Genomic DNA, 25,727 nt, shown 5'->3' on the forward strand with positions numbered 1-25,727 from the left:
GGTGCCTGGGCTGAAGCACTGGCCATCCACTAGTGCCTCAGCTGGGCTGTCTGCGGGAGCACCCGTGTGTGACCTCCCTTGACTTCCTCGGACTTGGCAGCTGGATTCCAGGAGCAGGTGTGAGAGACAGAGAGGGAGCGAGCTCCAGTACATTTATGGCCTGAGCTCAGGAGTCACAGAGCCTCGCTTCTTCCATCTCCACTGTTGGATGCAAAGCTCTAAGTCCACGGAGAGCAAATAGAGACTCCACCTCCCTCTGCGAGTTTTGTCAAGGTCATATTATAAGGAAGAACCTGCTTTGGCCAGTTTGTGAAATATAATGTCCCACATAGCCTTTGCTAAGACTTGTTTTCCTTCTAGAGCTCACACTTGTGCTCCAAGCAAGCATTTCAATCAGCATAGATATTTCTCTTTAGACTCGCCATTGATATCAGCCGTTTTCTCAGTGAGACATCCGGGCATCAAAAAAAAGTGTGCGTTTTGAGCAGGACAAATCAACTGAAATTATGACCCTCTTCGTCCCAAGCCAAGCATAAATGCTTCAGCCTAATGCCAGGGATGGTGGGTAATTTGTAGTATAACCGCACTCCATTTGGCATTTTCTGGTTCACAGAGGGATATGGTTTCCCCACGGCTACCATATTGTGGGGGGACAGGGTTAGGGCCAGACCTTCCTTAATGAACTCATATTTTTAACTAGCATACTTATTATTTTTAATGTTTTAGAATTATTTTTATCTGGCATAAAACAATCATTTGTTAATCTATGAAACATATAAAAGTAATTAAGAGCAACAATACAATGAGCACCAACAAGAACTGGATCATCGCCATTAACACTGTAGTCACCTGTGTCTTCCCCCTCCTCCCACTTTGAGGCGACCGTTAGCCTGAATGTTTGTTGCAACATTCGTTTTCTTTATAGTTTGGCACATGTTTGCATCCTTTGCCACCTTTTGTTTAGTTTTGCTTGTTTCAGAACAGTTTTGTATTGGACTCATCCCTTAGTCTTTCACCCACTGCTGTGTTCCTGAGGTTGATCTCTGCTGCGCGTGGCTGGACTTAGTCCCCTTCGCTGTTAGGCAGTATTCCCCCATTCAACGTGGTGAGCAACAACATTCTACTGCTTGGTGGACAGTTCCTTTTTCGGTTTTTAAAATATGCAACAGTGCTGATACTAACATTCGCATGCATGTCCCAGGTGTGCATGGGCAGACATTCTCCCAGGGCTTAGACCCAGGAATGAAATTGCTGAGGGATGACAAATGCTTACTTTCCCCTTGATTAGAAATGCCAGGCTGTGTTCCACAGTGACTGCTCTGTTGACGCTGTCCCACCAGTATATGAACGTTCTGGTTATTTCACATCCTACCAACACTGCTTTCCTGTGGATTTTTAAAACTTTATAGCCAACCAAGTGTGTATTAAATAGTCTTATTGTGGTTTTCTTTGGCATTTATGAACATCTTTTCATATACACATTGGTCATTCTGGTTTCTCATTCATTAAGTTCCTGTCCAAGCCTTTTGTATTGAGGTGTCTATTTCTTATTCATTTATGGGAGTGCTATTCCTCTGTTCTGGATCCTGACCTTTGTTCTGCTAGGTGCTCCAGACACCCTCTCCCAGTTGGTGGGCTGCTGCTTTCTGCTCTCTCTGTGGTGTGTTTTAGTGCATAGAAATTAAGGTACTACTGCCCAGTTTTTCACACTTTTCCTATTGTTTGCACTTTGGGATCTTACAATTTTTTTTTTCACTGCCTTGAGGTCATAACTATATTCTGTTACAGTTGCTTCTGATTGCTTCTGTACTGTCTTCCTTGATGTTCACGAGTACAGTACACCTGGATTGACCTCTGTATACTAAGGACACACACATGCCGTCCTGCTGCTGCGAACCTCGTATCATTGGGCTTTGACTCTTATTTCAGTCGTTCTTATGCTTTAAATTTTGATAATTAAGAATTCTAATATTTTCCAAATATTTCTGATAATGTTGCTACATCGGCTCTCCTAGTGGGCAGCTGTGTAACCAGACAATCAATGGATCCATGCTGCCTGTCACTCCTTAAGCCAATTAAGCAGAGACAGGGTTGAATCATATATGAGCGTTTATTCCAAGACTGCCGGTAGTATGGGAGAGCAGCAGGCAATCCACAAAACTCTGCTCTGCAGCCCCTCATAAGCCAGCTGCTTATATACGGTAAGACAAAGATTACAAGGGGAAATGTGGATTATAGGTATGAGGAAGTAGGGATTACAGGCATGGGGAAGTAGGAGGGCTGGGGTGGGACTCCATTTTTGGGAACAAGGTTGTAAATCTTTTCATGAAAATGGACCGCATTCCAAGGTTGACTCCCAGGTCCAAGGTTGTCTCCTATGTCCAAGGTTGACTCTCAGGTCCTGGGGGCATACAACTCCCAGCCAGATCAGAATGTCCTTTCTTTAACCAACACAAGGCAATTATGGTTAACAGAGCATGATTAATATTTCCCATAACCATAGCTAGTCCCCAGTATTCTATCCCCCCCCCCCCCCAATAGCTGGGCCAGGTATATCATTTTTAAATCTTTTTGCATTCCATCTTTCTTTATCGTTGAGTCTTAGTTGTCTGTTACCAGCAAATAGTGGGGGTTAGTTTTTCATTGTGTTGTAATCTTTATCTTAACTGAAGCATTCAGCCTACATATATTTATGATAATTCCACTCTCCTGTTAATATTTTCTGCTTTTAATTTGTTTTACCTTTTCCATGTTTCTTTTCTGTCCCTTCTTTCTTCCTTGGACTATTTTTTCTAATTTTATTTATTTAATTTTTGCCCATCAATTTTGAAGCAAGTCACTCTATTGCTAGTCTATTGGTGATTGATTTGGAAATTTTCACAGGCAACCTTAATTATCGGAGTCTAAGCTTGATCAATGTCCCAGACAACACAAGGAAGAACTTTGGCCACTTCTACTTGAACTCACATGCGGCTATGTGTTTGAACTCTTCATACATTCTCTCAGCTTCCACTGTCGTCATTGTTTTATCCTGTCAATGGTTGTTTAGTCATATTCACATATTTGCTTTTTCTTTGTCCATCCTCCCCTTTTTACTTCAGAAGTTCTGTCTGGAGCCACTTTCCTTCTGCCTGAAGTATATACTTCAAAACTCCCGCGCTGAGGGTCTGTGTGTGGCACAATATCTCGGCTTTTGTCTGTCTCAGAGTGATACAGAAAATAATGCATCATAATGATGTTTGCATAACATTGTTAATGATCGACAGGAAAGAGTAAAACACCTACATGTCTAAGTGAAGAGCAGTGCTGTATTACACAAGCACAACCATATGACATTACACAATCATAAATTACCATGTTTTGAAAGACACTATGATGGCATGGGATCATGCTCACACATTATACTAAGTAAAGAAAGGAACACACCAAATTACATGTACAATATGGTACACACACTAACAAAAACACCTGAAAGAAATGACTAAGGAAAATACAGCAAAAACTTAATATTTTCTCAGGTGTTGAAGTGCTAGGCAATTCTGATTTTTCACATTTACAGTTTGCAGCATTTTATAAGCTTTCTGCAAAATCAAATAAGCATTTATAAATAGAAACCAGTTATTTATTTTTTAAATTACCCATAATCAGAATGGTTTTCAGGAAGATTGGCTCATTTCCATTTGCATTCCACCCAGAGTAGTGAGTCGCAGTTATCTTTCTAATGTTTGCCAATTTTATAAGTGTGCTCTAGTATTCCATTGTTATTTTCTTTTTTTTTCAAATATATTTTATTGATTTTTTACAGAGAGGAAGGGAGAGGGATAGAGAGTTAGAAACATCGATGAGAGAGAAACATCAATAGCTGCCTCCTGCACGCCCCCTACTGGGGATGTGCCCGCAACCAAGGTACATGCCCTTGACTGGAATCGAACCTGGGACCTTTGAGTCGGCAGGCTGAAGCTCTATCCACTGAGCCAAACCGGTTAGGGCTGTTATTTTCATTTACATGTCAGCATTGATGTCCAATGGTTTTTTAGGTGTGTTTATTGGCCATCTGTATCTGTATTTCTTCTTCACTAGAGCATTGTTCATTCCCTTTGCCAATTTTTCAATTACTTTCTTCATGGTTTCCTATTGATTTGAAATAACTCTTTATATATTAAGAATATTGACCCTGCCCTTTTCCTTTCTAGCTGGTCTTTTAAATATCATTTATAGCAACTTGGTTGTTTTTAATATGTTGTTTTAAAAATGATTCAGGTGTACATTTTTTAAAAGGGAAGGGAATACTTGTAAATTGGATAAAATATCTATTCAAAAAATTTTACTATACATTCGATAATAAGGCGAGAAAGTGAATAAAATATATGTGTCAAAGAAGGTACAGAAAAACATAAGAAGGAGAGGAGGCAGATATTCAGAGTTTTTAGCTGACAGGAGAGGAGGGGGTCATTTGTCTCATCAGTTGCCCCTCCCTGGACGTACCGATCCTCACATTACATCTATATAGTTAATAGGCCGTCATTACATCTTTCCAAAGGGCTGTGATTATTTGCGATCACTATAAGGTATACCAGAGAGGGTGGACACCGTGAAAGGAAATGAAGATGAACTACAGCTCTGGAAGAGAAAGATTTCTGCAGCTCATGGTAGAAATTAACCCAGTGAATCTTCCCCTGTCACTGGATTCCTGGGCGTGGACCTGTGTCCATTTCTCCCTCCATATCCCCTGAGCAGCCATCACTCTGTCGGTCACGAATACCATAGAGTGACTCTCTTTTCTCCTCCAGGCCAGAGCTTCTCACCTTGAGCACTGCTGACAGTTTGGGTGAGGTAATTCTTTGCCATGGAAGCTGTCCCGTGCCCGGGAGGGTTAAGCAGTGTCCCAGGCCTCTGCCCACTGGATGCTAGTGGTACCTTTGCAGTTGCGACCGCCAGTGTCTCCTGGCTTTACCAAATGTCTCTGGGGACAAAAATGGCCCCAGTTGAGAACTACTGGTCTAGGCCAAAGCTTGACACAAGGCCGTGAAAGCTAGAGGTTTCCTTCCAGGCTTTGGGGACCTGAAGTTGAGCTGTAATTTGCAGAGGTTTGCAGCTTAGCTTATTTCTGTGACAATGTGATGGGGTTGTGGCAGGCTGACGACAGGTCTCAATTCCACAGTGCGGGGCCCTGGCACGTCTTTTATTCATTTATTTTTGTGAGTGTCTATGGGTTTTGTTTGTTTGTTTGGTCCCTTCACTTTCTTCACACATACCCCAGCTCCACTCCCTTTTGACAGCTGTCAGTCTGCTCTCTGTATCTATGATTCTATTTCTATTTTGTTCATTAGACTCCGTAAGTAAGTGAAATTTTATGGTATTTGTCTTTCTCTGACTGGCTTATTATACTTAGCATAATGCTCTCCAGGTCCATCCATGCTGTTATAAAGGTTAGATTTCCTGCCTTTTCTCAGCCAAGTAGTATTCCATTGTGTATATGTACCACTGCTTTTTCATCCCTTAGCTACCTAGGACTGCAGGGTTGGACTATAAGATCAAGCTTACAGCCATAGCCTTTTGGCTATAATTGTGCTGGAAGGGCTTTACCCTCCAAGCTGGGACTTGTAGCTGGCTTTGCCACAAGTCAATCCGAGGCTTGATCCTGTCTGAATGCTGTAGCCGCTCTCCACATACATGGTTTCACTTATTTATATCTTCCTAATTTTTTTTTCTTCAGTGTCTTGTAATTTTCTGAGTACAGGGCTTTTGCATCCTTGGTTGAATTTTTTTCCAAGGTGTATGTTTTTTTGATGCAGTTGTAAATGGGATTGTTTTCTTAGTTTCCCTTTCTGATAGTTCATTATTGGCGTATAGAAATGCAACTGATTTCTGGATATTTATTTTGTTTCCTGCTACTTTACTGAATTTATTTATCAGTACTAGTAGTATTTTGGTGGAATCTCTAGGGTTTTCTATATACAGTATCATGTCATCTGCAAATAATGACAGTTTTACTTCCTCCTTTCCAATTTGGATGCCTTATATTTCTTCTTCTTGTCTGATTGCTGTGGCTAGCACTTCCAGTACTCTGTTGAATAAGAGTGATGAAAATGCATATCCCTGTCTTGTTCCTGGTCTTAAAGGAAATGCTTTTGGGTTTTTTTTTCATTGGGTATGATGTTGGCTGTGGGTTTGTCATGTTTAGCCTTTATTACTTTGAGGCATGTTCCTTCTCTTGCCACTTGCTGAGAGTTTTTATCATAAATGGGTGCTGAGTTTTATTAAATGTTTTTTCTTTATTGATATGCTCATGTGATTTTTAGCCTTCATTTGTTTATGTGGTGTATCATGTTTATTGATTTGTGGATATTGTACCAACCTTGCATCCCTGGAATAAATCCCACTTAATCATGGTGTATGATCTTTTTAATGTATTGCTGGATCCGGTTTGCTAATATTTTGCAAGTCTCTTAATGAACATAAACCTTTCATTTTTATACTCACTTTTATTAACACTTTGTTATTTCTTTTGTTGCTTTGATATATGCAGAGCCCTCTTTATTCATATTCTAATAATTGGTATTGTTAATTGTTTTTACCTTAAGCCTTTAATCCATGTGAAACTTACATTGATGTGTGTGGTGAGGCGAGCCTTTGACTTTTTCCTTTTTTTTTTCTTTTAAAATAACAAAATCAGTGAGGCCATTGGTTGAATAATTCCATTATGATGTTCCATAAGACATTCACTAAGTTATAACTTTTACAGGGTCATATATTCTGTATCTTGATTCTGTATAAAAACTCTTACAATATTATCACACATTTAAAAAATTTATTCATGAAAAAGCTCCTTACATATTATTTTTATATACACACACAGGGGAGCTTGGTTTGGGGAATAATATATAGTAAAATCTACATCCTAGTTTTCTGTTGTGACTTTTTAAATCATTTAAATGTTTCCCTTGGAATTTGGCTCCAAAAAGAAACAAGAATGGCAGCCTCAGCCTCTTTAATTGGTCCCAGTAACAACCTTATATTTAGCCCCTACAACATCATAAGAGAGACAGAAATACACTGCTGCCCGCAGCTGCTAAGGACTTGTAGTCTAGTGGGGAGACATTACGCGCTGCCCGCTCCCACCCTGGGGGAGCTGAGGGCCCTGTCTCCACACGAGGCAGGCGGCCCGAGAGCACGGGTCCCAGGCGGCTCCCACAGACTTGGGTGTGAGGCTTCTCTTCTGCTGTCCTTCAGGCTGCCGAGCAGTGGTGCCAACTAAAAGAGCCGGGAGGGGGTGGGGGAGGGCCGTCTGTGCCCATGACTCAGGGCCTCGCGGACTTGCCAGGCCGGCACCAAGAGCTCCTCAGCATCCCAGACGGGCTTAGACACAGGATGGGTTCAGCGCCTGTACCCCAAACTAAGCCCCTCAGCGTCCTCCTCGGCCCTCTCTCCACACTGTCTGCATGGGCCCGCGGGCTGGTCATTCTGGCTCTTTGTTTTCCTTTGGGTTGGGTCAGGGCAGCCTCGGCTGGTGCCTGAGCCGTGTTTCCCTCGCCTGACTTTTAATCCGAAGGCTGGGTGGTTGGCTCCTTTCCGGAAGTCCAGGAAAGCAGGCCAGACCCTGGTGGTCAAAACTGTGTAGACACTAATATGGCTAAGCTGACCTATCTCATTGTTCCAAATTCTCCTAATGCTGATTCTGCTTGTGGTATGAAATGTTTTCCACAGATTTCTAAGTCTGCTCATTTTGGAAATACCATTTGGATGTAGTGCCTATTCCACTGCTCACAGGTGAAGAGTCCTAAGGAAGGAGGGAGTGGGCGTTCTGGGAACACCTGGCTGCTTAGCCCCAGCAGGTGCTGTGCTCTGCCCGAGTCTGCGTGGCCATCATTTAATCGGCACGGCTGCTGGTGATACTGCTGTGCCCGTATCCATGGGCACCGTCTCAGCCCCCAGGCAGAGCACAGCCCTGGGAGCGATGGCACATCTGTAAAGGCCCCGGCAGGAATGCACAGGCCTTGGTGAATGGTCTGGTTTTGCTACGCCAAGTGGTCTTGTTCCAGAGGGGGTCCCCATCATGTTCTCTGCCTCATTTTCTCTCCCTTTCTGCAGCGACCTTTGCCCCCAGACCTTTGCAGCGGGGTCTGGACCTGGTGACATAGCAGCAGTCCTAAGGGTGTCTGTCTCTCTCCCCGTGGCTCCCATATATCCAAGCACACACATGGCCCAGAGAGCCTGTCAGTGGTGGGGGGTGAGCGAGCAGGGTGGGAGGACCACCCTCTGACCGCTTAGCATTTGCACCTGTGGACAGCTCAGCAGCCCTCATTTTCCTTCCCCGCTGAGGCCTGGCCAGGGCCGAGCGTGTCAGAAGCAGGGCCTCTTAGGGCCCCGACTGTCCTTCCCAACAGGTCTTCCAGCTCCTTTGGATTTCTGGTTTGGGAGAGGCTCTCAGGGGAAATGTGCCCTGAACGTGAACGTGACTACACCGGCAGTGTGATCCTGCTCTGCTCTTTAAAAGCTGACCAGTGTCTCTTCCCACGACTAGCGGGATAGAGCAGGCACCTGAGGCGCCTCTTGGCGGAGGTGGGAAAATGAGTTTTTCAGAATTGACTTTTTCCCAAGAGGCTTTCTGCATCAGCCCAAGATCCGATCATCTTGGAGCATCACCTCCAAACGACTCTGGCCTTCGCTCACCGGCCAGGCTTTCTTGGTGAGACCCTCACTGCAGACAGAAAGCACCATCAGGGAGCTGGGTGAGTTCTGTCAGAGTCCCTGGGGATTCTCGCAGGCTGACAAAGGAAAACGAATAAAGGGTGGTGTTTCTGACCCTCTTAGTGAGTCTGAGCTGTGGAGAGAGCCCAGGGGGCGGCGGCGTGTTCCTTCTCCAGAGAGGGCTCCGGGGCCTCAGAGGGCCGCCCTCCCTCTAGCTGGGGTGTTTGCTTATTGTGGACGAGCTCAAAAACATCAGCAGGTGAAAGAAGAGAGTCAGTAACAAACATCCAAGTACATAACAGACACATGAGGAACATTTTATGGTATATTTCCTGTCTCTGTCTCCGTCTGTCCCCACCTGCCCACACTGTCGGTTTCATGTTACAAAAGCCAGATCAAACCACGGGCACTTGGGTATTCTGCTTTTGTTCACTTAAAAGCATTTTGTGTGTCATAATGTCTTTGTCATCCTTTTTAATAGCTCCTTGGTTTTCTAACATTTGTGAACCATAATTTAATCCCTAGTATTGGACATTTGCTTCTAGGTTTGTTTCTTAGTGCTCTAAGCGTTGTGGTTGTGTTTAATAGCACAGCTAAATCTTTGCAGCCATCTGTGCTTGGTTAACTTAAGCCTCGTATAAGATCTACTAAAGAGTCATAATTCTCAGTATGTGTTCCTCATCCTGAGACAGAATCCTAAAGAGAACCAGCTCCTGGGCCTCAGTGCCACGTCCCTCAGTTCCAGGCTCACTGTGGTGGGGCCTCCTGGCCAAGAGTCCCCTGCCCGGAGTCAGACAGCCTTGGAGCAAACCCCGTTACTTCATATTTTGCTGAATTTGAGTAGTTGACATTTTCTCCAAGCATCAGTCTCCACAGCTGTAAAATGGGAATAATAAGAGTGTCTGCCTCCGAGTTGTTGTGATGGTTTACAAACCTATCACTTGGAATCGCACATGTATGTGTGTGGTGTGTGTTTGGGAGGGAGTTAGTGGGGAGAAGGGAAATGTATTGGGTACCAGAGACTAGCATGACTTTTGCATGCCCAAGACACCCCTTCCCCAGCTGCTCCTCATATTCCTGGGAATGGAGAATTTTCTGGGAATGGGGACGGCTTTCCAAGTGGTGGGAATGCAGGATACAGCAGGGCAGACCTGGCCGTGGCTGGGACCCGAACGTGTCTGCCATTTTAGCTTGACCTAGACCCGTGGTCGGCAAACTGCGGCTCGCGAGCCACATGCGGCTCTTTGGCCCCTTGAGTGTGGCTCTTCCTTAGCCTTAGGAGTACCCTAATTAAGTTAATAACAATGTACCTACCTATATAGTTTAAGTTTAAAAAATTTGGCTCTGAAAAGAAATTTCAATCGTTGTACTGTTGATATTTAGCTCTGCTGACTAATGAGTTTGCCGACCACTGCTGAGTTTGCCGTGTAGGTCCTAGACCAGGGGTCCTCAAACTACGGCCCGCGGGCCACATGCAAATACAAATATTGTATTTGTTCCCTTTTTTTTTTTTTACTTCAAAATAAGATATGTGCAGTGTGCATAGGAATTTGTTCATAGTTTTTTTTTAAACTATAGTCTGGCCCTCCAACGGTCTGAGGGACAGTGAACTGGCCCCCTGTTTAAAAAGTTTGAGGACCCCTGTCCTAGATGTTTGCTGTGACTCCCTCCTGGTGCACCTTCTGGGGATGGGTGTCAATGACTCTCCCTACCTCATAGGGAGCTGGTGTGACGATTCAGTGAGATCATGCCCATGTGCACAGCACCTGTCGGATAATCAGCACTTAACGCCCCCAGCTTCAGTTCCCAGGTCAGTAAGATGGGAATAACTATGACAGGCGAGTTATCACCAGGACTAAGAGAAGGCAAAGTGCTAGTAGGGTTCTTGGCAACAGCAGGCACCTGCTATTTGGCAGCTCTTGGGACATAGTATGAATCTGATGATGTAACGCGGGCCAAGCTGTGCTGGTGCCGCCCGTCTCTCATCGTCCACAGCTGGACCGTCAAGCACCGAGTTAGAGGCCCCTTGGAGGCCACGCCTGCAGACAAATGGGCCGCCCCTTCAGTGGTCTGCAGACTGGAAACCGTCAAGCCCAGGACCCTACCCTGCCTGTCGAGGAGGTCCAAAGTCTACTGCGCTGGCTCGTAAGGTTGCCGTGGTGGGGTGATCCTTACAATTACATTTCAGTCCATTTCTTGCTGATGAAACATGGAAGGGACTGAGGCAACAGGTCCTAGTGGAGAATGGAGAGATATCAGGGATGCTCTAACTAGTGCATTGTTTTTGAGCTCGAGGTAGATCTAGAATTCTCTCTCTAGGTCCAAGGAGAAAAACATATGCTGGGAAATTGCATGAAGAGGAGTCACAGTGGAATTGAGTTTGAAATGATGAGTTATACCATGAATTCAATCTCAAGGCACGTTATGGGCTGTAATTCTTTGAGGTCCTCAGAGACACCTTAACACCACCTACAATTAGGCCTGTTCAAATTCTGCTTAGCTCACCCCATGCTCCACGCTGTAAACCATTATTTTCCATTCGTATCTGAGTTCAGCTATTCTCACAAACCAGTAATTCTGAATTCCTTTCAGAATGACTCTATTGCACTGAAGTTTCCTGGGAAGGCACCTTTGTTTTCTTCAATGCTCTGAAGTGTGAAGTCTAAATAATTTGCTAAATGCATCGTGTTTACATATGCATAAGCCAGTTACCTCCAATCGCCACCTCCTGCCTGCACTATTGGCTGAATGCTTTCAGAAAAGGAAGCTTAATTTTCTGTAAGCAGCGTTCCATGGTTTCCAAATAAGCTCACGGAGACAGAGATAAACTAAATTGCTTATTGGTAACCATCCAGACAGCAACCAGGAGCCAGTGCTCAGAGGAGCCAGGTGTGTGGAATCCTTCTAGCATCACAATATGCAAAGGAACAGGAAATGAGACCTGAGGTGGTGGCTGGCTCAGGTCTGAGGTGGTGGCAGGAGGCTGGAGCCAAGCTGTAAGCCTGGGGCCTAGTTTCCTGGTGATGCCTTTCCCTGTGGGGGTGAGGGGACTCAGCATATGTCTGGTGTGGGAGAATTAGGTCGTCATCCTTCCCATAAGTGAGGAACAGGGACTGAATCCTTTGGTCCTGGAGTTAAATGCCACCCTGGGCATTGAAATGGCATTTAAATTGGAGGCGAGAATGGGCGAGGTCCCTAACCTGCCTGGGTGTTCTCAAATGTGAAGTGCAGACAGAGGCTCACCCTCCAGGCCTCCTGGGACTCCCCCAGACATGGTGTGTCTCTGTAATCAGCTTCATGGGGTCGGCACCATGCATTCCTCCCTCCTCTTCCCACCACAGTCAGTCTTCTTTAGGCTGGAAGTTGTCTCAGTGCTGGTTATAACTCTCCCTTCATCCTCAAAGGCACATGGGCCACTCCCTTACCTGATCTGTCTGTCATGTTCATTCTTGGTGCTTTTCTTATGTTTTCACTTAGCTCAAAGTATTCACATTATTTTGTGTGTCTCTGCAACACACAGCAATGCCTACTTTCAATAGACACTCTGCGGGAACTGGGGGCAGGGGCAGAGGTGACAGCTGTGGGAACTGGGGGCAGGGGCAGAGGTGAGTGCTGTGGGAACTAGGGGCAGGGGCAGGTGTGAGTGCTGTGGGAACTGGGGGCAGGTGCAGTGTGACCGCTGCAGAGTTTTGCTGCACTGGCTCTCAGTCCAGAGGGGCACAGGTTGTGGGTGATACAGCATGGAAAAGGAAAGAGGGATTGCAAACAGGGCCATGGGACACCCAGGAGGGGCGCTCGAATCCTCTTAGGCAGGTGGGTGAGAGGGTCCCACGGATGAACACATTTGACAGAGCCTTGGCTCTCCAGGAAAGAGCATTCTGAAAGATCAGACGGCTCAGGTCTTCATTGTTAAAATTCCACCCACTCTGTGGAGGGGGCACGTTCCCCTTTTACAAATGAGGAGAGGAGTCAGCACCAGGCCCGGGCTGCGCCTTAATTGTCTCTGTGCCCCCGGTCTGCCTCCAGGAGAGCTGGACCTGGTTGGACCTGCCCCGGCACAGGCAGCATGGAGAACAGCACTAGACCATGTTGATTTAAAAATCCCAGGTTTAGGGATTACTTCCCCCCTTTGGGCTAGAAAGCAAAATGTTAGCACATGGCATTAGAACTGATGGACTGGTGCAAACTCTCTTGAGTTACACAGCTAATGGGTCTCTGGTGGTCTTATCCCTGGAACTTTCCCCCTCTCGGGGCTAACACCCTGTACGGCATCATTCCTCACTTGTTCCTTCACTTGTTCATTTGCTGATTCACTCTATAAACATCAACTGGCCACCTGTGTTGTTTTGGCCTTGAGTCCAGTGCTGAGGGGACACGGGTCCTTACATTCAAGGAGCAGGTGGTTCAGTGGGGAGACCGACAAGGACACACTTAAATTTTCCAAGAGCTGTATACCCACATTACAACCAGAAAGTATTAAAAGGAACACAGGCATTCCTCCTCCCATTCTTGTCCACCTACTGTTCAGCTCCCACCTCCTGCAAAACAGAAGCGTTATTATCAGTTTTCTGTATATCCTTGAAGAAATTCTTTATGCACGTAAAAGTAAATACAGCCCTGATCAGTGTGTAAAGTGGTTAGAGCGTGAATCCACTGAAGGGTCACCAGTTGGATTCCCAGTCTAGAGCATGTACTTCAGTTATAGGTTTGCTTCCCGACCTTGTTGGGGCCTATGCAGGAAGCAACCAGTCAATGTTCTCTCTTACATCAATGATTCTCTCTCTCTCCCCCTCCCTCTCTTACATTCTCTCTAAAAAGCAATGGGGAAGAAATATCCCAGGTATGGATTAACAACAACAAAAAAGTAAATACAAATACAGACTCTTGTCTTCCATGCCCCCGTTAACACAGAGAGCAGCATATGTTACATACTGTTCTGCACTTTGCTTTTTTTTAACTTAATACATCTTAGAGATCCTTGCATACCATAGAAATAGCTGTAGAGTTTCCCATTGTGTAGATATGCTATCGCTGATTTAACCATGGGTATCTGAATTATTGACAGCCGTCTGCTATTTCAAATAATAGACTTATAAATGTTACTTCAAAGGTGTATGTTTATAGATTCTAGTCACAAGTATAATTGTGGAGTCAAAACAATCTTCCTGAATCACTTTGCCATTGTTATGTCTCCTACAGTCTACATGGAGTTAGGTTTTTCTCTGTGACTCAGTCTGAAAGTGAAATCTTACTCTCTTAAGAGTTGAATTTTAACCCAGTTAAGATTTATTGATGTAAAAAATTATGTTTGATCCTATCAGCTCTATAATTTTTGTTGTTTTCCTTTATTTTTCCTTTATTGTGTGTGTGTGTGTGTGTGTGTGTGTGTAATTCTTCATATTCAGGGATGTTATCACTTTAAACGGTGCTAAAATTAATATGATTCTTCTCTTCCCTTCACATTTTTTCATTTCCCCTCCCTTTATTCTATCACTTAATAATAGTTGATATAATTACTATCTTAGATTTACCTTTGTACTGTAAAATATATTAATTCTTCTATATTTGATTTGTCATCTTTTGATGTTTTTATCTAACCCTAAAATTAATACATACATGCAAACTTGCCCTAATTGTATCTTCTTCTCTTCCCTCCATGTTTTGGGGCGGGCGTGTGTTGTATAATTTCTTCCTTGTTAGAGTATGTGGTATTTGCATTCTCATCAGTCATCTTAATTGCCACCTTTGTTCATTCTTAAGTAAATGCATTTCCCAAGTCATCTCCATAGTTAGCTACTGTGAATCCTCTAGTAGTTCCTCTGAAGGGCTCATGGGAACATTAGTCCCCGAGTCCATGTGTGTACAAAGTGGTTTTCTGTATTACTTATTCTTATTTATGTACTAAAGGCCCAGTGCACAAATCCGTGCACCAGAGGGGGTCCCTCAGCCTGGCCTGTGGGATCAGGCCAAAACCAGGTCTCCAACATCCCCCAAGGGGTCCCGGATTGCGAGAGGGCCCAAGCCAGGCCAAGGGACCCCACCAGTGCATGATTGGGACTGGGGAGCTATGCGGGAGGTTGACCAGCTAGGGAGAGGACCGCGAGAGGACTCCAGGGCATGTCTGGCCCATCTCACTCAGCCAGACCCCAGCAGCAAGCTAACCTACTGGTCGGAACGTCTGCCTCCTGGTGGTCAGTGCACATCATAGCAAGCGGTTGAGTCGCCTTAGCATATCATTAGCATATTATGCTTTGATTGGTTGAATGGCCGACTGGTCGACTAGACACTTAGCATATTAGGCTTTTATTATATAGGACTAGAGGCTCAGTGCATGAAAATTCGTGCACTGGGGGGGGGGGTGTCCCTCAGCCTGGCCTGCCCCCTCTCACAGTCCAGGAGCCCTCAGGGGATATCCTACTGATGGCTTAGGCCTGCTCCCCTCAGGGAATGGATCTAAGCCGCAGTCTGGCCTCCCTCTGCAGGAGGCAACCAGTCAATCAGGGGAAGGCAACGCCCCATCATGCCTCTGCTGCTGCCACTGCCAGCCACCATGGCTGCCTGAACCTTGGCCCTCACAGCCACCATGGCTTGCCTGAGCCTCGGGCAGCCGCTGCGGCTTTGTCCAGAAGGACATCTGGAAGACGTCTGCTCTAATTAGCATATTACCCTTTTATTAGTATAGAATCTTGACTATCTTATAGATATTGCTCTTCTGGGTTCTGGTTTTGAATATTGCTGTTTTGAAATCAGAGGGCAGCCTTATTTCTTTTTTCTCTCATCAGTTATATGGATATCTTCTCTGTTACTCCATCAATATTTTGTTATTTTTACAATCCAGTAACTTCATAGGGTAGATCTTGGTTTGGCCCATTCCTGGCTAATGCTCAACTCTTCTGCTTCACAGGTGGTTTATTGCCTTATATTTTAGGTGCATGTCCTGTTCATCTGTTTCCTTTGCTTCTTCAGAGGCTGTAGTTTTGCACATGCCACGTCCTTGTGCCCTTTCTCTAGCCCTCACTTACTCTCCAGCCCTTCCTAGTTCCTTCATTTCCTCTTCATGTTGCCCACGCTTCTCGCTTCTGCCATCCTTCTGTCTTGCTGAGTTTCCACAGCGTCTGTCCACTCTTGTGCTTTTTCTAATTTGGCTTCATGTTAATGATGATTTTGGTTTGTGTGTGTATTGGTTTTTATACTTCTTTCCTGGGATCTAAATGCTCACAAGCCATCTCCTCTAGTGTCTCCTCACCTCTTCTCTGAGTTCTTATATATTATTACTGTCTTTCTTCAAATGTGGCTGTTTCATGCTGCTATACTTGGTCCACATTTCCACCTTTTTCATTTTTCCTGCTGAGTGTTCCATGGTAAAACACGCATGCACTAATATTGGAAGAAGTTAGACTTTACTGGCCTATCAATTTAAAAGGGAGTCCTGTGGGTGAAAGGGAGGGACCATCCATCTTTGCAGACTACACAGTCCGAAAGCACTCTGCTCCCGGCGCCACCAGCATCAGGTGGCTTCACGCTGAAATGTTGCCCCCTGTTGCCCATCTTTTCTGTTTCTCTGAGACAGATCAGGCCCAAGAGGGTGGCTCTTTAAAATTGGTCTTGGCATGGACCATTCTAGTTGATTTTTCCTGGCTAGTGCTATGCCTTCTCAATCTGTCGATTCAACTCTCAAATATAGTTGTGCTTCTAGAAGTATAAATAATACTAACTACTATTTCATCAGGCCCAAGTCGGTTTCTCACATCACCTCTGCTCAGCCCTGCCTCAGTTCTCTTGCTTCAGTGAAAACATTGGAGTGAGCCTCTTGCCACAGGAAGAAGGAATCTGTGGCATTTTCCCGAGACCCAATGCCCAGGTCTCTGCCCTCTTCCTGTGTCTGCTGGTTTTCTTCCTGTGCAGCTTCCACCTGGCCAGCGCTCTGTCCTTCCTCCCTTTAAGCTGTGGCACCACCCCAGATGTGGCTGGCCAGGGAGGGGCCGCCGGAGGTTGGCTCCAGGGCATGTCCAACGCTTCTCGCCCAGTCCCACCCTACCGCTACCTTCTAATTAATTTCCTTTCGATATGCATGAATCCGTGCACCAGGGCACTAGTACATTAACAAAAGGCAAACTGGCTTGCAGACACTGTTTGCCTCTCTGAAGGGGGATGACCCCATGCAGCCCAGCTGGTGCTGTCAGTAGTACCGTTGAGGCTGTATCCCATGCCTTCTCCTGAAGCACCTGCCAGTGCCAATTTTAGGTGAGCACAGCACTTGAACTGTCTCTAGTTTAGTCTTTGTAAGCTGAGGCCTAACAAGGCTGGCTGGACACAGGCCATGGCAGTAAAACTCCAGTTTTCTCTGTTCATCTGCTCCCGGTTTCCCATGCAGGGGAGCTTCCCGCTGCCTAGAAACAATGAAAGCAGAGTGGGCGCTTCTAACCAATATTCCCCACATTTGATCATCTTCCCTGGAGTGTTGACAACACCGTGGATTCCGTCAGAAGCTTTAATAGCTTATTTCATCTAGCTAACCTCCGCTCTAGATCATTCAGGGGGAACGTTCGTGTTACTCCACTAATGCACATTTGCCAATGTGTTGCCAGTTCCAAATGCATTTCTTTTTCCAGATGAAGGATTATCATTAGAATCTAGGGAAACATTAAAGTCTCCTCAAATCAGGTTACTAAGAAGAGTCTTAATGGGTTTAATAGGGAAATTTATGCATCTTCGCTTGTATGTTGTACCATTAATTAGTTTACCTCATCTTCTCCCAAATTTAATGTCGGTATTTTAAGCTCTTTCAAAGATTGCTTTTTAAGAGGGACTTTATTGACAAGCTCCTGGATAAAGGACCCTAATTCCTATGCTCATGCCTGTTTTACATAAAATGATACATTCTGTAAGGGTAAGAGTGCATGCATATATATTGATGTTTTAGGTGCTGAAAGTGAAAACCAGAATTACATATAGCAACAATTTAATTTGAGCAAGTGTAGCCTGGCTCAAGTTTCTGTTACATGATCCCGATTAGAAGTGGGGCTTCGCCTTGTACGTGCTTCAAAAATCCCCTCAGGAGCCCCATGGTGTTCTGCTACTAAAACTGCTCATGGTTGGAGCTTACTACCCATCGGCCTGCAGAGCAGGTGCTCCAGCCCCTGGAGTCCCTCAGAGGGGGAGATGATGCTGCTGCCTGTTGCTTTTTTTTTTGAGAGGAAAGGAAAGGGGAAGGGAGAGAGAGATAGCAACATCAATGAGAGAAAAACACTGATCAGCTACCTCCCACTGGGGATCCAGCCTGCAACCTGGCCATGTGCCCTGACCAGTAATGGTACCAGCAACCTCTTGGTGCACAGGTCAATGCTTAACCACTGGTCACATCGGCCAAGCCAACTGTTATTTTTTGAAAACTTAATCTTCACCATTAATCCTCACCGAACTTCATGAGGTTGATATTGTCATTATCCACATTGTACGGACGGGAAAACAGAGGCTTAGAGAAGAGCAGTGACTTAGGTACAAAACAACCACTTGTACACTTGGGAGCAGGTGTTCAAACCCAGGGCCGCCAGACCCACAAGCCTGAGCTCCGAACCACAGTGCCGCCGCCTGGCTGACTGGGTGGGAGCGCAGGGGTTGTGTGTGTGCACATCAGTGAACTTCACAGTAGGAGACAGGCTTACCGTAAGTGTCAGTTTTGTCACTGATGCTGTTTGTAGACCTTGGAGATGTCACTGAACCTTCTCTGAAAACAACAGAATTGTCGGTTACTGGCCAGCTTCAGGCGGTCATGTCACGTGAACATAGCAAGCCCGATCTTGAGCCCCATACTTTTCCATTTAGTGCAGTGGTTCTCAACCTTCTGGCCCTTTAAATACAGTTCCTCATGTTGTGACCCAACCATAAAATTATTTTCGTTGCTACTTCATAACTGTAATGTTGCTACTGTTATGAATCTTTATGTAAATATCTGATATGCAGGATGGTCTTAGGCGACCCCTGTGAAAGGGTCATTCGACCGCCGAAGGGGTCGTGACCCACAGGTTGAGAACCGCTGATTTAGTGGGTCACTGCTGTCCACAAACACAAGTAAGGTCCCCTCCCCGCGCTAATGCTGTGAGCGAGTTCTGCTATCCCTTCATTCTGCAGAGGAGGAAACTGGAGCTGGGAGAAGTCACGTGTCAGTCTCAGCTGGGCTGGCAGCTGACCAGCTCGCTTCCCAGGGCCTGGCTACCCTCCCGGCCGCCCAGGCTCTTCCACTGCAGAATGACTGGTTCCCGCCCCTGGACCTGTGCTGGGCAGAGCCCACCCCACCTGCTGGGGTTCCCGTTTATGAGAGCCCGTGTTTCTAAGGGAATTGCAGCCTCGCTCATTTTCCCTCCCAAGCTCCCAGGGGTGCGGCCCCCCCCCCCCCCCCCGCCCCTCCGGCGTTCCCGCACACATCCCCACACAGGCGCTTGCTGTGCGCTAAATATTCTGGGGCATGAGGCACCTACCGGGAGGAGGAGCCCACACGTGCAGCTTCCAGCTCGGGAGGAAGGCAGAGGGGAGAGGCTGCACCCTGGGAGGGTGGGTCTGGGGGCCTCCCGTGTTGTCCAATCCAGGCCCTGCCAGGCATCAAGTCTCAGAGCATCTGCAGCCACACCTCCTGCCAGAGGCCCAGCTGAGCCTCCTGCAGGCAGAGTGCCTGGAGGCACCACTCCCATAGGTAATTATGCGCAGCTGCTAGGAGGCCGGGGGAGGGGGCCGCACCTGGCCTGCTCCAGAGAGAACATCAGTCTGGCCCAACTCCTTAATTACCTTCGGAGGCGCGACAGTTTAAATTAAATTCTGATTGTTTTCATGTTGGCTTTTGCCAAAGCCCTGAGCTAAGCATTAGTGAGGCCGAGGTGGAGGGGAGGGCAGTCTGGGTGACAGGTGGCACATTCGTCTCCTTCGGCTCTTTAGCGGAAGTGTTCCGCGAGTTACAAGAATACGCCGGTAATTGGTTCCCGAGCAGAGGTGTACAGACCTGGGAAGACCTGCGTGTCAGGTTTGCCATTTCCAGACATCCCCAACTGGGTGCTCAAATGGGGCTCCACTGAGGATTTGTAAGGCAGACACACACTCACACCTACTGTCACTCGGTGTTAGCTATAACACTACAGCTTTAAATCATTTCTGTTCTCTGCCCCCACCTCCGCCTTTTGTATCATCCCCTCAGTCGTCTCCCTGTCTCCCCATTTCTATCTAGTCCTCTGAGAGGCTGTGTAGAGTGTCGTTCAGCCCCCAAAGTCACCAGAGACCAGCTTGGAACCCCAGGTATCGCCCTTGGGAGCACTTTTCAAAGCCCGGATTTCCTCGCTCCTGCCTCCCCCCTTCCAAAATGACTGCCTCGCTAGCTCTTCACTAGCCTTGGACTTGTCTGAAGGGAGACAGAGGAGCCAGGGACGATGGGTGATGGCCCCCAGGGGGTGTCGGAGCCAGGCTGTGCTTACTCATCCGGTGAAGAAGAGATCCTCTCTCTCCATCAATAGCTGATATACAGGCTGACTGGCTTCCCCATCAGCCAAAGCCAGCAGGTCAGAGCAGCTCTCCCTCCCCTCTCAGCCCCTCCCTTTAGCAGCTGCCTGCCCTTCCTATTGGCAACTATGCCTCCTTCTTCCTCCCGTCAGCCCGGTCACTCGGTCACTCAGGACGTCCTCCGGGCTTTGATTTCTCTTTGCATTCAAGTCCAGTCTGGCCTAAAGCCCTCCAAGCCCCAGGCCTCAGGTGGAGGGAAGGTCACATCTTCTTCCTGGGGCTGTCCGTATACCTTCCAGGCGCCTGCATGTGCCAGACTTAGGCTTGCTTATTGCATTTTGTCCCTATTTTCCAAACAGACAGGAAGCGTCCACTGGGAGTGCATCACCTTACCCAGCCCCTGCCAGCCGGCTTTCCAGGGGAGGGAGCTGCTTTTGCTTACAGGGGAGTGATGTGCCATGGACTCTTCTTTCCCTAATGGAGTCCCAGTGGCTGCACACGTGACCCGTGGTCGGGGGCCACAGGACGGCAGCAGGCTGCACGCGGCCCTTCCCAAGGCCCGCTGCTCCCATCCCCAGGCTGATGAAGGCGGGAGCCTGACTTGCCCTCTCCCTCGTCTGTCCTAGAGCTGCCCTGCCTGCATCACTGGCAGAACTGCCTTGACCTATGAGAGCCGGATGTGTTGATTGTTTTCAACCCAGGATACCCACCTGGTATATTAATTGCCTCAATTAGTGCTGGCTCCCCACAAGCCCCGTCTATGCAAGAAGATGTTCTAGCAACCAGGAGGGCAGTGGCGCCTCCACCCGCCATCCTCGCCCTGGACGTTGGGAAGCCGTGGGCATCTCAGCCCTCCCTTAAGGCTTTGGTGACCTGCACACCTTCAGTTAACGTGACAGACTGATTCATTCCACAGAGAAATGGGGCTCTTTCCTGTGTCAGGGACTTGGCAGTTTTCTCTGCTTAGAGGACGTTTGGAATAGGTGGTGTAGGTGTTGATCGAGAAGAAATGGATGCTATTAATTTTTCCTTTTCAGATTGAGGTTGGCCACAGAGTCCACATCCCATTCCCCCGGGAAAACGGACCACACACAGCCTCCCCTGCTTAGAGATGTGCAGCACTGAAAAGCCAGAGACGTGGGCCCTCTATCCCCAGGGCTCCTGAGTGGGGTCAATCCGCTTGTTAGTGTTGGCCTGCTCCAGGGGCAGGTCCCTGAGCCCTCAGAAAGCCCCTCCCCCCGTGTGTGCACGCGGCTGATGATGTGCTGGCTCCTGGTGGGAGCAGGCTTGTGGTCTTCCCCAGCTCACCTGTAAAGACTGAGGGAAGGCCCAGCGGGTGTGGCTCAGTGGCTGGGCTTCGACCTACCAACCAGGAGGTCACAGTTTAATTCCTGGTCAGGGCACATGCCTAGGTTGCGGGCTTGATCCCCAGTGTGGGGGGTGCAGGAGGCAGCCCATCAGTGATTCTCTCTCATCATTGATGTTTCTCTCTCTCTTTCCTCTCTGAAATCAATTAAAAAAAACAAAAGACTGAGGGAAGGAGTGGAGGCGTGAACCTCTGGTGGCTGGGCATCCCCACAGGCGGCTAAGTCATCCAGTGCAACAGCTGCTCCCAGGCAGACATTCTCTGGAGCCACCCTCATGGAGTCAGAGCAACGCGCCTATGGAGGGGGTGGGGGCAACAGAGGAACAACATTTTATTTGTATTTAATTTCAAATAACTTAAATGTAAATAGCCACTATGGCTAATGGCAACTGTACTGGCTAGCAGGTACCTGATTTCACCTAAATCCTATGTGACCAAAGCCAGTTTTGTTTAGGTTTTCCAGATGCTGTTTGCTCTACGCTTATCTATAAACCCTCAATTTAAAAACAAAAATAATCATATTAATAAAAGTCACAGCTGGCACGTGCTGAGTAATCACTACATACCACGTGCTTTGCTAAGTAACTGACATGCTTGGTCTAACACATGTCACCTGTGATGTCCTGAGTTTACAGATGAGGAGACTGAGTCACTGAGAGGTTCAGTTGCCTGTTTGAGCCGCCCAGCCAGTCCAGGCAGCGTGGGCCCCACATGTTACTCTGCGGCCTGTCAGTCAGCTCTCGGGGCACTTCTGGCTGGTGTTTTAAGACACAGTCATGTCCTGGTTGTTGACAGCAAGGCCGTGTGTGTGTGTGTGTGTGTGTGTGTGTGTGTGTGTGTTTAATTTTTTTAAATTGAATTTATTGGGGTGACATTGAAGTGTACAACTCAACAAAACATCATCTGCACTCTGCATCGTGCGCCCACTGCCCCCAGCAAAGCCTCTTTCAGTCCCCACTTCCCCCCTTTGCCTTCCTCCACCTCCATCTCACCCCCTTTACCTCGGGCTATCACACTGTTGTCTATGTCTGTGTGTTATGTATCTACGTTTTTGTTTTTGCTCAGTTCCTTCCCTTCTTTCTTCCAGTCCCCCAAGCCCCTCCGCTCTGACAGCTGCCAGTCTGCTCCCTGTATCCATAAGGCAGTGTCTTGAGGTCATGAACAAGCTGGGTCTGAACAACGGCCACACCGCCACTCCATGCTTTGCAGGGTTTGGATCTGGATCCTGCTGGAATGAAGGCGGCACCCATGAAGGCAGGGCTGAGCCTGCAGAGCCCAGCCTGGGTCTGCTCACCTGCCCTCAAGTGGAGGTTGGGGGACCTTTCCAACCCCAGGTCTGCAAGTCTGCCTCTGTTCTCCACCACGCCTGGGTTAGGGAAAGCGGCTTGCCTGGAAGCAGACTACGAATGAGGAGAGGCTCTGGTTGATGTTCTTTTCTTCTGGTGGGGATTCATCCTGCTCTTTGTGAGGCAAATGGGGGCTCATACCTCAACCCCGTGCAAGCCTGCACTCGCCGAAGGGGGATGGAGCTTGGCCAGACATCTGCGCATTGATCGCTGCCCCATGCCTTCCAGCGGAGCCTGGGTGTCCGCTGGCCTCTGTGCACCAGTAGATTCCAGCTTTAATCCGCGTCCTGTCAGCACCTGGAGACGTTGGGAACTGGGCCCTGTGTTGTAACATTGCCCCTGCTTGGCTTCTTCACAGCCTGTCTCCTGGACTTGAGAATTTGGGGGACATGATAGTTTTAGGGTTCACTTCTTCGTCCCTTCTTACTTATTGGGATTTTGGTCCCCGAAGTCTCTATTTCTGTCCTTTCAGATGCTAAAGGTCACTAATTCCCTTGAACGTTTTTCTGCATCTTGGTAGCAGCTCACTGCCTGGACCTTTTGCCAGGATTCTCCATAACCAGAATTAGGGTAACGTCAGGGATCCAGGGAACATCACTCCCTTCTCTGCACCGTGGTCCCTCCTTCGGGATTTCTTCCCTCCAGCTTTATCTCAGCACGCCATGCGACCTTCAGTACCTGCACCCCCTACCATCCATCCATCCATCCATCCATATCCTCTTCTTGTTCTCAGAAAGAGTACTCCTTGGCCCCAGTCACTCTGTCCTACCAGATGAGCTGGATGGTTACAGATGGGCTCCAACAGAAAGGCCTCTTCCATGGAGAAGGCAGCCATGTGTCTATGGGGGAAAGTGAAGTCGGTCTGTCAAAGGCTAGCAAAATAACCACAACGGCAAACCCAAACCCAAACCTCGGGCCAACACGAAACTGAGAGCCTGCTGTTCCCGCACCTTCTGGTGCCCAGGCAGCCTCTCCCTGAGAGCATAGCTAGTCCTGAGCATACGGCTCTTGGCCTGAGCTTAGTGGGACATGTGATCTTCCTGGCAACCTGCAAGAGCCGATGTGACGGGTCAGCAGAGGCACCTGTGATGGGCTTTGAGGCGGTGCACACCGCGAGCCCATCATGGCTGGGGAGTCCAGGCTCCATCATATACTCTACCTGTGATCGCAGCACCTTTGGGGGGTTATCAGCGTGGGGGCGAGGAGTTCTGTTGTGGCTGGAGGGGAGTTTTCTTGGGCCTGGCTTAGTTGGTGGCACCCCATGGTGAGGACACAGCGCTAAGAGGGGAAAGCCCACGCCGCACTGACCCCCCTTTGCTTTTCCCCAGCCTGCACGGACAAGGAGTTGAGGAACCTCGCTTCCCGGCTGAAAGACTGGTTCGGAGCCCTTCATGAGGATGCCAACAGGGTCATCAAGCCCACCAGCTCCGACGCGGCCCAAGGCAGTAAGACCACATCCTCTGGCTAATTTATTTCATTTCAAACACCACATTTCCTCAGCAGACATTGTTGAATTAGCAATAATAGCATTTTGGGGTGAACAAAGATACTCTACATTAAATATTCATGCTGACTTAAAATATGTCCCAATTTCAGAAATATTAAAATATAGTGGAGGGGAAAATGCCTTAGGATCTAGAAAATACAATGGTCATATGTATTTTGGATCCATAGTTGGGAATCTGCATTTACAGAGTAACTTAAGTGTGGTTGCAAAATTATCATACATTTAGTATACACATTTGGGGAAACAGATAAAATATACATAAAAATGCAAAAAAAATCTATAAACCCATTATTTTAACACTCCGGTGTGGGGTGAATTTCCCGCCAAAATATAAGATGGCGCGGGCAATTATTTAGGTTTCCCGCGCAAAATCAGGGATTTTTATGATACCTATTACCCCAATGGGTATGAAACGGTTTGCATACGCAGGTAGGTATCTTTGTGAACGGCAAACAAACAAATATTTGGTAATACGCAGTTACAATCGGCCCGAGTTTACACGTTTCCCGCACTCCACCGCAAATCTATATGAACCGAGTTAAGACGGCTCCCGCGGAGTACGCGCAATTCACGCGAGCCGACTTAACTCGTTTCCCCCACTCCAAGTGTTAACCACTGTTAGGCATGTTGTGGTATATACATTTTCCTTGTCATATAGGAAAAAATGTGTGTGTATATATATCACACTTTGCAGCCTGTTGTATGACCTTTTATTATTTAGCAACATACTGTGGCTACCTTTCTATGTTGTTGAGTAGGATTCTGCTTGTAATAGCTACAGAGAATCCCAATTTATGGATGTAACATAATTGATGTTGACCTTTATTCTGGAGCCCTGAAGTTGTTCTAATGTTCAGCTCTTTTAAACAACATTGTAGCAAACACCTTTGATGATCTGTCTCAGTGGACACGAGACTGCATTCCGTTGCCACAGACACTCCCAGGCAGGGGCTCCTCAGCCCATTACCAAACTGCAGGGCCTCCTCATAGACTGAAGGGAACACTCAGAACTGGTCCTCACATTTGTACTTCGTCAGAGTCTCTCGATGATGCCTTCTCCACACGTGGCCGGCAGCACAGAGGGGGTTAGTCAACAATGCAGTTAGTCCAGGACAAGGAGCTTTGTAACTGTTGGGATCCAGTTAACCAGCATCAGGTCTGCAGCCAAAAGGAGAATGGTCCCCTTAATTCTTGGTTATTCTTTGCTGCTCAGAGCCATAGATACTGGTAGGGAACATTGGTGTGGGGGACACTTCTTCCACTAATTTGGATCTTCCGCGGTAAAGGAAGGAGAGTGTTTGCTTCCTGGAATCTAAGTGTCCACAGAGAGGTG

The 25,727-nt window shown here is 47.3% G+C and overlaps 1 protein-coding gene across 1 annotated transcript in view; it reads left to right on the forward strand.

The window, feature by feature from the left end:
• SPOCK1 (SPARC (osteonectin), cwcv and kazal like domains proteoglycan 1) overlaps positions 1-25,727 on the forward strand; it is a 470,635-nt gene that overhangs the window by 430,625 nt on the left and 14,283 nt on the right. The window contains exon 7 of the mRNA XM_070414948.1: positions 24,216-24,332. Coding sequence (XP_070271049.1) covers positions 24,216-24,332 — 117 coding nt within the window. The remainder of the gene's footprint in view (positions 1-24,215; positions 24,333-25,727) is intronic.

This window comes from Myotis yumanensis, unplaced genomic scaffold (genome assembly GCF_028538775.1).
Source record: "Myotis yumanensis isolate MYYU_CA2020_CCGP unplaced genomic scaffold, mMyoYum1.0.hap1 SCAF_5, whole genome shotgun sequence".
NCBI classification, from domain to species: Eukaryota; Metazoa; Chordata; class Mammalia; order Chiroptera; family Vespertilionidae; genus Myotis; species Myotis yumanensis.